This window comes from Solanum tuberosum, unplaced genomic scaffold (assembly GCF_000226075.1).
Source record: "Solanum tuberosum cultivar DM 1-3 516 R44 unplaced genomic scaffold, SolTub_3.0 scf00342, whole genome shotgun sequence".
Classification (NCBI taxonomy): domain Eukaryota; kingdom Viridiplantae; phylum Streptophyta; class Magnoliopsida; order Solanales; family Solanaceae; genus Solanum; species Solanum tuberosum.
This window is the reverse complement of record NW_006239261.1, coordinates 439328-455849: the sequence shown is the minus strand read 5'-3', so window position 1 is coordinate 455849 and position 16522 is coordinate 439328. Positions and strand designations below refer to the sequence as shown.

General features: G+C 31.4%; 1 protein-coding gene across 1 annotated transcript; it reads right to left on the bottom strand.

The window, feature by feature from the left end:
- Positions 1-11617: 11617 nt before the first annotated feature.
- On the bottom strand, positions 11618-15888 carry LOC102597486 (mediator of RNA polymerase II transcription subunit 10b-like). Its single transcript, XM_006360930.2, has 5 exons — positions 15467-15888; positions 15282-15362; positions 15088-15190; positions 13007-13096; positions 11618-11852 (listed from the first exon to the last, which is right to left on the bottom strand). Exons 1-5 carry the CDS (start codon positions 15724-15726, stop codon positions 11781-11783), a joined length of 606 nt encoding a protein of 201 aa, XP_006360992.1. The 5' UTR covers positions 15727-15888; the 3' UTR covers positions 11618-11780.
- Between the last annotated feature and the right edge of the window lie 634 nt (positions 15889-16522).

Genomic DNA, 16522 nt, shown 5'->3' with positions numbered 1-16522 from the left:
TATCACACACACAAAAAAGAAGCTATTTTGGAACAATTACATGTATAATGTATTTTTTTTTTAGTTTTAAATTATAGTATTTCTCAAACAAAATAAGATATATAAATAATAATGTATCGTGCACTAATATTTTAGTTATGATACGTAAATTTGAATTTATACTAAATGTATCTGATACATAAAAATTACCAAACAATAATGTATCAATCTCAAACCTAAAATCTTATGGGCAACAATTTCTTATTTAATGTATCTAGTAGAAATACAATACTTATCAATTTAAATTGAAAGGATCTTCATGATGTATTTTCTCAAAAAAATTTGATAATTTTGAAACTCAAAATTTTCAGCAATTTTGAATCAAAACGGAAAGGATCTTCAATGAACAGGGAAAAGAATTTTGAATCTCAAAATTTTCGACAATCTTGAATCAAAATCGAAAGGATATTCGATGAACTTGAAGATTCACAAAAGAAATCATTTGTCCAACAACAATTTCATCACTTTTGTATCCTTCATGACTCACTATCCAAAATTTCGACAAATTTTTTTATGAAACAAAGAGAACAATGAACAAGAAGAAGAAATTTAATTTTTAATTTTTTTGATTTATTACACTATATGATTGAATTCTTGACAATAATTTGGAATGAAATAGCACAATTATCTTAATTTGATTTTCAGTTTTTTTTTTTTTTCCTTAATTAGTGCAATAGATGGATACTATGAGATCTTAATTGATTTTTCAGCTTTTTTTTTTCCTTAATAAGTGCAACAAATTAATACATAATATATCAACAATAATGTATCTGGATCCTTAATTATGTATCTGAAATGCCTAAAAAACATGGAATTTGTGTAATTAGAAAAATAATAGGGATAGAAGGTAATTTAGGTTTTACACTATGAGATTAAGGTAAGTTATACTTTTTTATAAAGCAACAAATGTTGTTTCTGGTCAATATTATCCAACTATTTCTTCTATTTTAGTAAATATTTGTGCTATTTCATCTGAATTTACAAAATATAAAGGAAAATATCGGTTTAAAGAATCACTTGTTTTTATGATTGAAAAATTCAAAAAAAAATAAAAATTCTTATTCCTCAAATCTATTTGACTGCTACTTTATTCAACCCAAATTACAAATTAAAAGGTGTTGAAAAAAATTATGCAAATTTAGAGATTCCAGTTGATGAAACTCGTAGTATTGAAGATTGTAAAAGAAGCATAATAACTAAAGCTAGATATTTATATAATACATATAAAGCTATAGAAAAAAATATTCCAATAGTTGAACCTCCATCTTGTAGGCCTAAAAGTGATGATATAGATGAGTTTATGGATGACTATCTTGGTCTTGAATCCTCTATCAATAATGATTTTGATTTATATTTCAATCAGGCACGAAAAAATATTAGGAATGAAGAAGGACAACCTCAAGCTCAACTATTAGTATGATTGAAGAATCGTGAAAAACAATTTCCGAACCTTGATAGGGTTGTTCAAGATGTGCTAACGATTCAACCATCATTGGTCGCTTCGGAGCAAGCTTCAGCGCAACGAGATTTATGATTCGAGATCATCGATATTCATTAGGAAAGGATAGATTGGGTCAATGGCGAAAGAAGAAATACTAGACTACCACAATTAAGTAGCCAAATAGAAGACGAAATAGATGAAATATTTGGTGATAATAGTGATGATGGCATGGAAGCAATGGAGGAAGAACGACAAATACAAGTTCCAAATAATGTTTCTTTTCAAATGATACAAAAGTTATGAAAAGAATTTCAAAAAAAATTCAATTATTAGTATAATAAATTAATAATTAATATTCAATACCTAGATTAGATACTCTTTCTAGTATTTGTATTTGTACAATTTATTTATTTGAATAAATATACGGCTATTCGCCTTGATTTTCATTTTGAATAGTCTCTTATATTTAATGCAAGTCATTTTAGAAATTTAATTTTCAACTATTTTAAGATTAGCCTAATATAAAATTGAATTTTAAAGTTTAAAATTTAATTTAAAGTTTAAAGTTTAAAATTGAATTCAAAATTTAAAGTTTAAAGTTTACAAAATGTTTAACGTTTAGAGTTTTAACTTGAAGTTTCAAATTTATAAAACTTGAAACTTTATTAAACTTTAAAGTTTCAAATTGAAGTTTTATAAAAATTTAAAGATTAAGTTAATAAATATTTAATAATATTAAAATATAATAATTAATAAAATATATTATATAATAATTAAAGTTAATAAAAAAAAATTATCGTTATAATGATCCAGTAAGATCCGGTTCCGATTTGGTAACTATGGAATCGGGCGGAACTTTCGAAAAATTCCGGTAGAATCGGTTCTGATAATTTTCCCCTTTAACGAGGACCGATTCCGATAAAATTGGTCTTGTTGTGCCGGTTCGATCCCCTTGCCTGCCTTTGCTGTAACTCAACAAGGTCTTCAAGAGATGAGAGAAAACAAAGAAATGAGAACAAGGTCCAATGCTGCTGAAGTGAATCACTTGAGCCAAACAAGTTCATCAGCTTTCCAGTAAATGGAGAAGAGAATAATTTCTATGTTTTGGCTGTTTTTGAAATAATTATGCAGTTGTGACTATTTTAGTTTGATATTTTAGATGTTTTTGGAACAGTTATGCAGTTGTGACTGTCTTAGTTTGATCTGTTTTTATTTTTAAAATAATTATGCAGTTGTGACTTCATTAGTTTGATTTATGTTTGTTTTTTAAACAATTATGCAGTTGTGACTGCATTAGTTTGATCTATGTTTATTTTTGAAACAATTATGTAGTTGTGACTGCATTAATTTGATATATGTTTGTTTTGGAAACAACTATGCAATTGTGACTGCATTAGTTTGATATTTTAGCTGTCTCTTTTTGAAACAATTATGCAATAGTGATTTTATGTGTACAATTATGCAGTTGTGACTTGTGACTGCAATTTAGTGAATGCAGTTGTAAATGAAACACAAACGAAATATACAAACAAGCAAATTACATTACATTCAGGGACTAAGAAGAAGGCACAATTCATTACAAAAGAGTTTTGCACCTAATTGATTACAACATAAACGGTGCTACACTACACCAACATTGATCTCACTGCATCAAGAGCTTAAGGTAACTTCATTGAACCTTTCTTCATATATATCACCCAAAATCAATAGCTTATAGCTATAACCATACACAACAACAAACTACAACAAAAAAAGTACATTCTCCCATGTTCTTCTCCACTTATTCTCCCTTGCTTTCATCTTCTCAACCTCTTCTTGCAATATTTTCAATTTCGTACCCGGACAATTATCATCTTGTTTGAAATCTCTATGTTTGTCAACTTCTTCGGAAACCTCAACCAATTCAAATGCAGTGACTTATGTTTGAGAGGATTCTACTAAATTCTCAAGATCACCCAATTTCTGTATTAGTTTAGGAATCACAAATTTCGACCTCGGATCAATAATTTATTTATCCCTCCAACACCAAAAGTGACAAGATCTAGGACCCTTCAATAATGAAAAAGAATGAAGGAATTAGTGGTTAATCACAATTCTTAATCGGCTAAAAAACTTGAAACAAAAATGATCTTTACCCCATAATAAGAACATGATCAATATCTTCTTCCGGGGTTATTTGAAGTCCAAGATATTTTCAAACGCACCACAAGTCCATGAGTACAATAAACTTTTTTCTTCGTAGTATAATCATCTTCTTCCATACAAAGATGATTATACTACGAAAACGGAGGAAACAAATATCAAAATAATAGATGAAGAAGAATAAGTTTGAATCTTATCTTTCGGAGAACAATTATTCCTTCAAAAATTCAAATTTTAGGTTTGAAGAGCTAAGATTTGAGATGAATCAAGAAAAAGATAATAAATTAGATCACCATTTTTGGATGATTGAGTTGGTGAGGGAGAAGAAGAAATTAGGGTTCTTTGAATTTTAAGATTATTCTTCAAATGGATAATGGGTCGGATATTACCGTTGGAGGCGCAAATTTAATTATTTTTTAAAAATTAAAAGATAAATAACACGTTGTTCTAAGTTGTATCAACACGCGCACAAGGCTGGTGTTCGGAGGGTTGATAATAATTCACTTCAAATATGTTAAGGGGGTATTTCAACACCCGTGTAGTTTAAGTACTAAAGCAAGTTCTCGTGCCAAGTTCGGGGGTATGTATTTTCTCTCTATTTTACATTTTTGTTATTTTATAATTATTTATATTATTTTATAATTAACACATTATTTTTAATATAAGATTATTTATTAAATATTTAATATAGGTAATTCTTTTTAGATGTAGTATAACATTTTAAAAAATATATTATTTAATATATACTATTTTTATTCCGAATGAATAATTTTTTTTTATATATTTTCTTCACTTTAATATAATTTGATATTATTATTAATTTTCACTACGATGAATGCTCAAAATTAAAATGATAAGATGAAAATTTTAATTTAAAATACAATACATAACATAACAATTTAAATACGAGATAACAACACATTATGTATTTTCACTCTATTTTACTTTTTGGTTATTTCATTATTATTTATATTATTTTATAATTAACACATTATTTTTAATATAAGATTATTTATTAAATATTTAATATACGTAATTCTTTTTAGATGTAGTATAATATTTTGAAAAATATATTATTTAATATATACTATTTTTATTTCGAATGAATAATATTTTAATTTTTTTTATTTTCTTCACTTTAATATAATTTGATATTATTATTAATTTTCACTACGATGAATGCTCAAAATTAAAAAGATAATATGAAAATTTTAATTTAAAATACAATACATAACATAACAATTTAAATACAAGATAACAACACAATACATAACATAATAATTTTATCACAACAATTTTTGTTGCAATTTATGTCCACTAATTTTTATATTCTATAATATTTATTTGCAATTTATGTTATTTAGAAATTTAGAATAAAATAAAATTTTAAATTAAATAAATAAAATTATAAATAATTTTTTATATGACATGAAAATTATATAAAGTGATTATTTGAAAGAAACAAGGACAACTATATTATGAAATAATAAAATAAGAATGAAATTAAAATAATAATATAATATTGAAAAGAGAGAAAAAAAATTTAGAGAATAAAATAAAGCATTGGTTTAGTGTTGATTGTCTGAAAAATAGAAAATGGAATATTTGAAAAAGTAAATTAGAAGGTAGGATTGGAGATGCCCTGACGGAAACATGTGGGAGAAAGAGGGAGGAAATGGACAAAAGAGCCTGCGAAAAGGCAGAGAGTTTAATATGAGCTTTTTTATTTTTATTTTTTTTAAAATAAAATAATTAAAGGTGTGAGTTAGAGTGATGCAGACAGCACATAGCAGCAAATCTGGGATCCCAAATTACTCTATAAATATTTTCTTGATTAAAACTTTAAGACATATATTTTTATTTCAAGTTATTATATAGTATGGTTTTTGCAATAATCTTTTCATCGATACCAGAAAAGTATATATTTGTGTTGATTAGTGACACCAATTCCTTCCATTTTAGAATCCTTATTTATGTTTAATTTAATTTTGGTGGTGTGGAAGTGGACAAAAAAACTGATTTGATTATTAGATGGGTAGGAATTAATAAGTAGATTTTGTGGATGCAGTAACAGCTGCTTCCAGTAATAAGTCAAAAACATGAAAAACATGTCCTATTCAAAAATAGTCTGCGGAACCACTCTGCTCCAAACTAGTCAATTCACACTTAATCGAAATACTATATGGCATAGATATGTTAAAAAGTTTTCTATTTAATGAATATTGCTATTAGGCGAATTTATTGGTGAGCAACTAAAGTTGAGAGTTTGGAGTTAAAAGGGCAATAAATTTGATTAAATTTTTTAAACAATTTAAGAATAAAATTATTGATACGTTGTTAACGACGTCAAATTATGGAGTAAGGCGCATGATATCATGAGTCTTACCAGGCATATGAGAACTTGTGCCTTACAAGGCACTTGATGTCATGCATCTTATCTATGAAATAGGCGGCTGACTTAAAAAAATGTTTAACATTCACTTTCATTATTTATATAGTTATATTACTATTTTAGTTACGTTTACATTTTTCCAATTTCATTTTTGTAATTTACACCTTATTTGGATTGCTATATTGTTAGTCTAAATATAAAGTTTGTTTTAATTGTTATTTATTTATCAACTTCATTTATACCTATTTTATTTTGGTGGTTGTACTGTATTATTAGCCTTGTAAGGCACAAGTTGTCATGTGCCTTGTAAGACACATGATATCATGCGCTTTACCTATAACTTGATGTCGTTAACGACATATCAATAATTTTGTCATTTTCCTTGCTAGACTTGGAATTCTCAAAATCTGGAAAATTTGTCGGGGCAATGCTGGGGCGGCATGGCACTAGTGCGCCAATAGTTGAGAGTCTGGTGCAGCGCGTCAACAATTCGTCTGGCCTGGCTGTCTAAAGTTTTGGCATTCGCATGGCGCGCTGAACTCGTGCCTGTTCTAAGCATCAGTAGTTTTGGGTTTAGGGTGACACACCTGCAGTGCGCCCTAGCCTAGTTTTTCTTTGTGTTCTTTCACGTGCTCCTGTGAGTTGCGTCCATGATTTTCTCATATGCTCTAGCTCCCAAGTGCTAAATTTTCCTTCAAATCTTCTGCATTGGCTAATCACACGTCTTAGTGTGCAATCATCACAATATTAATCGAACATAACAATAAATAAAAAGTGCTCTTAAAATTAAAGGCGCATTCGAACAAAATATAGTAAATGGACATATAAACACACCCAAGATCACCGAGTTACTTGAAAGGTGAGAGAAATCAAGTTTGAGTGATTGTTTATGATTTTGAACATATATTGGGTGGTTGTTAAGATAGAATGTTAACTGGGAGCTATGCTCATATCACTAGCATGTGCGGTAATGTTAGTCTAGGTGTTCTAGGACATACCTGATAAGGGGGATTAGGTCAAGGTTGTTTAGTAGAAATATTGCATGTAGTTTGCTAATTTGGTCAAAGGCCAGGGTGTTGGCGTGAGAGATGGAGAAAGAGTGATAGTCCAATAAATAGAGTTGTAGTGGATTGGAATCAGGAATAGGAACAATTGATGATTTTGGTATTGACAAAATAAGTGGTTTCATAAAGTCTCTATGTGAAAGAGAGGTTAGGTTGTGATCGGATGTAGGGGTGATGTAGCCTAAATGGTGGAGTTGGCAACAGAAGAAGGTGAGATGACTTGAGATAAGGTGTATGAGTCCCATGGTAACATTAGTTGACAGGAAAATGGGTGATGTTAAGGATTGGGGTCATGATTATATTCCAACTTCCATGTTGCTTGATTATTTGCATGATATTATATGGTGAACTTGGATCAACCGATGATGCTTATCGGTGCGTGTTGTTTGTATTGATGCTACTCGTGCTATGTCACTTGGCATAGTCTGGTTGCAAGATCAGTGATATTTCTTAGGTGAAGACAAAGATGATCTCCGATAGCTTCTACCTATCTTTCTTTATGGTGGGAACTGTGTCTTATTATTTTAAGACTTGTAGTCTCTTAGGGAGGGTTCAATGAATTTCTTGACAAAAATATTATATGCCCTTTAACTTGGCCTCATCTCGCATCTATGCCCTCCAACTTTGGGGTGTGTATAACTAAGCACTTTAACTTGTATAAAATTGAAGAAGGAGACGCAGGCATCCTACGTGACATAATACATGTACGACGTCACGTAGAAAATGAAATTTCCATGTAGGATGCTACGTAAGACGAATATGTCTATTTATTCAATTTTATACAAGTTTAAGTGCCTACTTGTGCACACTCAAAGTTGGAGGACGTAGTTATAAGCTAAAGTCAAGTCAAAAGGGCATATTTATGTATTATGACTGACTAAAAACTAAATAGATTCTACTTAGACGTTTCACTCAAATTTCGCTTGAGCCTTGCCCAGCCAATCAACATGAGACAAAAGAATTGAAGCTCTCTCTAGAAAAGAGCTTGCAATTTGGTTGGATGAATTTAAGAGGTATGCACTTCCATTTCGAACTAAAAAGGACAAATAAGAATGAAAGAAAAAGAGAAAATGGTCAAATGAGCCCCCAATCTGTTACCGGATTTCCAACTACACATTTTTAGTTCACAGGAGTCCTATTTCCCCCTGAACTATTTAAAATTGAAATTATTACCTCCCTAAATGCTTATGTGGCAAAGTGAGTGTATTTCACTCTCTCAAAGAGAGTGAAGAATAAAAAATAAATATTAAAACTTTATTTTTAATATTCTTTTCATTTTTATTTTTTTTCTTTATTTGTTTTTATCTCATCTGTTTTCTTCTTAACAACTTGGTAGAGCATTCATGGTAGTCATCAAATTTCACCATCACTATCTGAAAACACCACCATTACAATATCTATTAACACACCATAATTCCTAGATAGAAATCTCTTTCCTATTCGCCACACAATAAAAAATTATTAAGTAAATTACTTTACCCCAATTTTAAAATCAACTATTAGCCATTTAAACACCATTGAAATATCATTTTGAAGCTATTGTAACAAATTTTTTAAGTTAACAAAATTCATTCAAACAACTTAATAATGTTGGGAATCTCTAAAAAAATTCTCAAAATATCCTCATCGAAAAAGATTTTGACCGACAATTTATTTTTTAGATCATTCCTCTTATTGAACCCCTGCTCTTGCAAAAATGACGCGGAGGGTTGTCATTCCTCTAATTACCACCATAATTTTTTTCGCTTCTCAACCTTTGTACTTGTGGCTCTATGGTAAGATGGAATTGAAGGATGGAAGAGGAAGAGAAAGAAATAAAAGGAAAAAGAAAAAAGAAAAACAGAATAAAATAATCAGTCAAAAAGAACAAAAAAAAATAAATTACACGTTTCAAACGTGTGGATTTCATTTATCAACATAAATGTGGTTGTGACTTTTTAGGGAGGTAATAGGACCCCCGTAAAATATAAGTGTGTAGTTCAAAATTGGGAAAATGCATAAGTACCCCCTCAGCCTATGCCCAAAATCCCTGATACATACCTAACCTTTACTAAGGTCCTATTACCCCCCAATTTCCCCCCCCCCCCCCGAACTTATTTTTTAATTAATTTTTTACCCCTTTTCGGCCTATGTGACACTATCCTTGAAAAAATTGTCAACACGCGTTGGGCCCACAAGATAGTGCCACGTAGGCCGAAAAGGGGTAAAAAATTAATTAAAAAATAAGTTCGGGGGGGGGGGGGGTAAAAGGACCTTAGAATTGTTTAGGAATTACATGTGTCTCTAGCGTTGGGGGGGTACTTATGCATTTTCCCACGGTAATAGGTTGTAGGGCCGACTCAACAAGATTGGGGCCCTAAAGCCAAACCTTAAAGAAGGGCCCTAATATTATTATTTAAAAAAATATATTATTATATATACATTTATTTAGAATCTACTTTTCTAGCATTTTTTATGTGAAGTCATTAATTACTGTTTTATAATTGATTTGTTTTAGTAATTCATTTTCAATTGACAATATAGTTAATCAATTCAATATCTCTTGAGACATTGTTGATCTTAGCTAAGATTTTTATCAATTTTAGTTTCAAAAAACTTCTTTCGGCTGAGACAACGGTTACCGAAATTGCTAACATTAATCTTTAAGCAATAATTTTTTATTATTTGTTAAAAATATATCAAGAGCTCCTTTTTGGGATTTATTTAATTCTTCAAGTTCTCTTTTTCTCTCTTTATAGTAAAATCGGAATCATATTTTCTAGTTGATATATTTAAATAGAATAATTTTAATAATAACTAAAATAAGAATATATATACTTATGAACTAAGAATATCAAGAAAAATAAGATTTTCAAGAAAAAAACTAATAAAAATAAAGTTAGAATAATAAAACATGGCTCACGAATTTGATAAGTTGATAAAACAATATCAAAATAGTGTTGCGCTCCTTCAATATAACGATTGCTTGTTGCACTTCTTGAGATTTTGAAGAAGACACCCAAAAGCATTTTTTGTTCTTTTGTAACTGGTAAGACACAATAAGTAAAAAAAAAATTGTAGAAAAGAGTTCAATATTAAGAATAAAAAGTAATAAAATAGAGAACAAAAAAGATGAGTATCAGGTAAATAATAATATCGAATCAAATTTTAAGGAAATAAATAAGGAAACACAATTTCCCACTTAAGAAAATTATTCCCAAAAAATGTTTCATTCCCTTAAAAAAAGTGGGAAAACTAGCTGTCATTTTGTTTGTTTTTTTTAATATACTTCTTTCATGTTTTTTTTTAAAAAAAAAATTAAAGTACATATAATTTTTTTTTATAATATATATAAGTATTTAAAAATAAAAATTGGGGGGTCCTAAAAATATGGGGCCCCAAGCGATGACTTTAGTGGCCTAGTGATTAAGACGGCCCTGATAGGTTGGGGGCTCATTTGGACATATTTATGTATTATACCTGACTAAAAACTAAATAGATTCTACTTAGACGTTTCACTAAAATTTCGCCTGAGCCTAGCCCAGCCAATCAACACGAGACAAAAGAATTGACGCTCTCTCTAGAAAAGAGCTTGCAATTTGGTTGGATGAATTTAAGAGGTATGCACTTTCATTTCGAACTAAAAAGGACAAATAAGAATGAAAGAAAAAACTAGAGCAACTTTAATTAATGGTCATTGACTGTCCAGTAGATGTGAAGTTGTTTGATTGTAGTGGCCATAACTTAATTGCAGGAGTTGGCCAAACTTCTAATTAAATGCTTCAAACGAGGATGCAGCAATTAATTTGAGATGTGCACTTCATCTACTAAGATATCGTTTTATATATAGTTTTGTCAAATCACTTTTCTTTTCTTTATTTTATTTAAATTTTTGGGGAAGGGGTTGGATGTGTAGGTAGATGGAAGAAATTAGTGGACGTTTTGAGCATGTTTTATAGCAAAATTTGAAAGAAAAAAATAGTTTGTTGTTAAAGTGAAAATGATATTCGAATAATTATTTTTGTCCTTGGCCATGACAAATTGGGGTTATTTTTATTTTTTTTTAGAAGTGACCACAATTTGTTTGAAAAAAAAAAAAGGAGATGCCAATTCGAAAATTTAAAGAGGCAAACGTGGACATTGCCTAAAAATATTGGACTCAAAAAGTCTTTTCTTTCTTTTAGTTACGACAACAGAAAGTTTGGCTCCCATTATATATCCTAAAGTTTGCTATTGCATTTCTCCCCATGTTTAGCAACATAGAGAATATTTTTCGCTTTTGTTAAAATTGATTGCGTCAACTATTATACTCTTAATTGGTAAACATTAACATGCATTAAAAAATTGCAAATAAAAATTCATTTTAAATGTACAAATTATTAATTTAGAACCTGTAAATAACTCAGAGGGCTTAAATTTCAAATCTTGGATCAACCTCTACTCCCACCCTTCCACATGTACAAATTGAACAATCACTTTCCTATTCTACCTGGGTGAGAGAAGCAGGGGGGAGTCGATTACACGACACAATCTTTCACCATTCTAGATGTAGATAGATAGTTACAGTGAAGATGATCATGAATAAATTCGTCATACGTAAATCTATTATACATACATTTTACATTCTTGAAAATCTAAAGGATTCTTTAACAAGCAAAGGACATTAAAGCCCATTCAATAATAAGGAAATATGTGAAATTAACCTAAGTAGTAAAAGTGGAAGTTATACTTCAGGCTTCACCTTTACATCTCCATTTGGTAACAGACTTTGCGCTTGAGCCAAACGTTTTGCTTCCTGCTTACACAGAAACAATGTAAAATGTCTGCTACAACAACCAGAAACTAGCAATAATGTGCAGAAGTTCCAAGAATAGCTCAATTATTGAAGAGTATAAACAACTCAGTGTATCAAAAGTTGAACTAAGACAAAAAAAACTTAGCAGTCTTTCACGATATTGCACAAAAAACACATTAATTGCCCAGAGGCTGTATCATGAAACCTTCTAAAGTGCTTTATTTTTTATCAGGAGTATGCATTCCCTGAATTAAAACAGCAAATGCTGTCAAGCAGCACTAGCAACTGTAAACTGAAATTCTAGTAATGTATTTGTCTATCTATATAGAGAGCATTAATTAGATCTGAGCATAATCTAACAATTTGAAAACACCAGTTAATTATAAGTTCAAAATTCAAGTCTTATTGGCGCCTATAACCAAAACGAATTTCCAGCTGCTTGGACGGAAACCAGAAAGAAAACGCCAACACATGGGGGACATGTGGAACTGTTAAAACAAAAAAAAAATTGTCATCTATCAACTCCATTCACACATGAGCCAACACATTCTTTTTCTTTTAAAAAAAAAATGGTAATTGTTTCTATTTCTGTAGAACAGTACATAGGTTGACTTAAACCGTATTTACATAAGGAACTCTAATAATACCGACCTGTCCCTATAATGAGTCTAAGACATCAATGATAAAGACAGTAGCATTAGAGTAAATTTGATTACACCAAAAATACAGAGTCAAAATACAATTCAATTTGACTTGTTGCACACTACTCTCCCTATTCTCAAAAACTCTAAGGTTCCTCTCTTTCCATATTGTCCACCAAATAGTGGCAGGGACAATTCTCCAGTTACTTCTGTTTTTTGTTTGTGTCCCTGCTTCTTCCCAGCTATATAGTGTGAGATTGCTTCATCCTAGGATGGAGCCTCAAACATTCCCAAATTATTTTAAGACAAAGCTAGGCCTTCATTGGCCTTGCCAGTTCGTGGACCTTAGGTTTCCACAAATATAATAAAGTAATTTGGGCTGAATCTATAAGATGGCGATCAATGGGAGCATTAACTTAACAACTATGCAGAGGAAAAATATGCTTAGTATATTAACTTGATAATTGAAATGCTCATAATATCTGAAGTATTGGACAAGAAGACAGAACTTACAGCTGCAGAAGCTGCACGAATTTCCCTATAAGCTTCCACTTCCTCAGGGAAAGCCTGTTCAAGATCCTCCAGGAGATGCCCTCGCAAACCCTGTGACCGAAGATTACAGAACTCAATACTTTTTAAAAAAATGATAGGTAGTGCTGTGATTACATCCATAAAGACAAGAAAAGACCCCGACTAATCCATACAAAAGACTCAATGAACCATGATAGTTTCCTATGTTCTTATCAATTCCATTTTTACACCACAAAGGTAAAAACAAAACACAATCACATTTGACAAATCTTCAAGAATGAATTCTTTTGTCTTTGCTGGTATTGTGTTCCATGTTTTCTTAAGATCACCCATTTAATGCCCAAATAATTCAGAGAAATTTGCTACAATTGTGAGGTGGTAGCACAGTTGTAGCCTTGTAGGAATAAGTGATTGACAGTTTTTGTTTCCTCCTCACGAGTAAAGAACTCATACATTCAAGGCTTTTCAAATTTTAGGAAATAATAGGGAAGAAAATGACATGCATTGCATGTGACAGAGAGGAGTCTGCACGCTAGTCAGACATTATAATACATACTGTCTGTACTAAGATTGATTTATATATCAGTCAAAGTGTATCCTCAATCCCTTTCATCTTCTTACATGCCTGGGCTCTTTATTTTCTGAAGCAGCCTTAATTTGGTTTCAATTAACATGCATTGATCAGCTCATGTCTTAAATCAATTTTTTGGTTTTGCCCTTTTGTCCAATTGACAATATTATTGTTTCATTTGGTAACTTTCTTGAGATAAACACAATGGAGTTGTTCCTTTTTTTTTCTTTTTTTTTATAACCGAGAAATCCGTCTGTGACCCGCCCTTTGGACCAATCACAGCCTTCTAAACCGCTTCTAAACTCGGTGGATAATGGGCCCGCCCCTCTACCCTTCTCCACTTAAATACCGGGCTTCGCTTTGCATGGTGTGGGGCTTGAACCTGCGACCTAAGCCATAAATCCTCCACCTTTTGCCACTTGAGCTAGGCCTTGGGGGCAATGGAGTTGTTCCTTTTCTGACCCAGGTTGTCTCTCTTTTTGACCATCTAAACCCGTGCATTCTAAATACTTGTACTACTCCATCAAAACTACCCAATGTACCGAGGGATCGTTTGGTAGAATGTCTTAGAAAATCTAATACATGTATTAGTTATGGCATTATTATTTAATTCTTCTTTTGGAAGGATATTGAGCTTATGTATTAGTTATACACCCTATTCATAGATAAGAATGACTAAGGAAAAAACAACCCTTAATATATCGAGCCAAACAGTGGATAAGAGAAAATCCCAACACAACTCATCTTAGCATTTCTAGTTCCAACATTACAAATATACTCTCTTCAGTATTGTTCTTACACGGTCTGCCAAATAACGTAATGGAGTAATTAACATTTGACAAATTTTAGTTTGTAATAAAGAGAAACTTTTAGGCTTCTTTGTTTACTTCTCTGAGGAAATGCTCTTCTTTTTTTCATTTCTTTTTACTTGTTCTTCTGTTTGTGATAAGGCAAAAATGGTACTCTTGGCCTTCGCTTAAGATGTGACAAATTTTTACATAGACGCTGAAGTTCTCTTCTTTTTTTTTTTGGTTTCTCATTCGGTGTTCAATATCCACATTGGGCAGACTAAATTCAAGAGCTCGAACTCAAAATCTCTAATTAAGGATAAAAGGATAATTAACATCCCACTACAACTTTTGTTGATCATAGACACTGAGGTTACAACATACAAACCTTCGGCACAAACAGGGGAGTGTCGTTCATCCTTCTTCCTTACCATTGAAAAGCTAAAAACTTTTTCAAAATAACATACTCCCTCTGTTTTGAAAAAATGACCTAGTTTGATTTGGAACGGAGTTCAAGAAAATAAAGAAACTTTTCAATCTTGTGATCATTGAAAGAAGCAGAATGCCCAGTAAAATATTAAAAATGAGGTTCAGTATAAATTGATAAAGCCAAAAACAGATTCAAATTTCTGAAACTTCCAGATATCCAATTGGTCACAAGGTGCACACCAAACAATATTAAAGGCACTGAAGTAAAAGTTAACCTTGAATGCATCAGTTTTCCCCTTCGTGATTTGGTTCTTGGCGATACAACTATTCAACACATCCCTTGTAAATTCATCTGGATTCTTCCCATCATCAATTAAGCTACAACACAAAAATTATCACATATCAGGGTCAAAACCAAAATAAAAATAATTATGATAAGAATAAGTAACGCATAAACAGATAACATTACTTCAGAACCTCCATTGGCACTTGAATATTGCATTTTTCTCCCAGTTTCGCCATATTATCAAGCTCAAGCACAAGATTATTCCTAATCCAAAAAAAAATAAAAAAATATCAAACTAAACCAAAATCCGAAGTGAATTGAAGATTATCGCAATTAGCAAGTACAAAGCTAAAAAGGAATATACTTACATGCGTTGAAGAAGGGGAAGTTGAGATGAAACGTTGTAAGAAGAGACGGTGAGATTAAGCTGGTGGAGAATTCCTAGGGTTTTGTCGATTGAATTTATGACTTGATTGAGATTCTGTTTTGACTCCTCGGCGGGTGAACCGGCGATGGAAGCAGCGGCGTTGGCCGCTAAATCGGCCGGTGATGCGTCGTTGGATTTAGGGTTTATTATCCCGTTGCCGCCGATGCTACCGGCAGCAGAGTTATGCTGCGACGAGTCCATTTGTTACAGATACCAACCGATTGAGAAAGAAGAAACAAGCTAACTAGAAGAATACGGAAGAGACGAGCAAAATATTGTATTCGATAAGCTTCTATCGGATGAAAAAGAAAAAGAAAAAAAAATATATATATTCTTCCAGAATTACAAGTTAAATATCTATGGACTCAACTGCAAAACGTAAACCTAAAAGGACTCATTTGTATACTATACACCTATTTAGTAAGTCCTAGACTCAACTATCGGGAAAAGGCATAAATTGCCTTCTAAACTTGTATCCAAATGTCAATTACACGATTTTACTATTAGGGCGATCTATTACACATCTTTAAGTACTCTAAAGTGTATTTATTTATCCCTTCCGTCACCTTACCAAGGGCATTATGATAGAGTGAGAGTCACTCGCCTCCTAGTGAAGCCACGTATTAAATGACCCCCAACCCGATTCATTTCACCCAAACCCGTTTCATTTTACCCAAATCCATTTTATTTTATCCTAATCCATTTTATTTCACCCACCCATTTATTTTTGCTAAGAACAACAAAACCTAATTGAATAAATCGAACAAATAGCTCAAGATTTCTTCAATTCTATAGTGTTTTTGATTCATCCTTTCCGTGCTAATCATTTATTTGAGGTTTCACTGGAGAAAATTGGTGGTTACGATCGATGAGCTCATCATTTGGTGAAAGAAAATTGGTGGTTATTAGGATTTGATGGAACATCTATTGTGTCGTCGTCTCCATTATTTTTGAAAGGTCAGTCACACATCTCTAAAAGGTGGTTACTTCATACTAT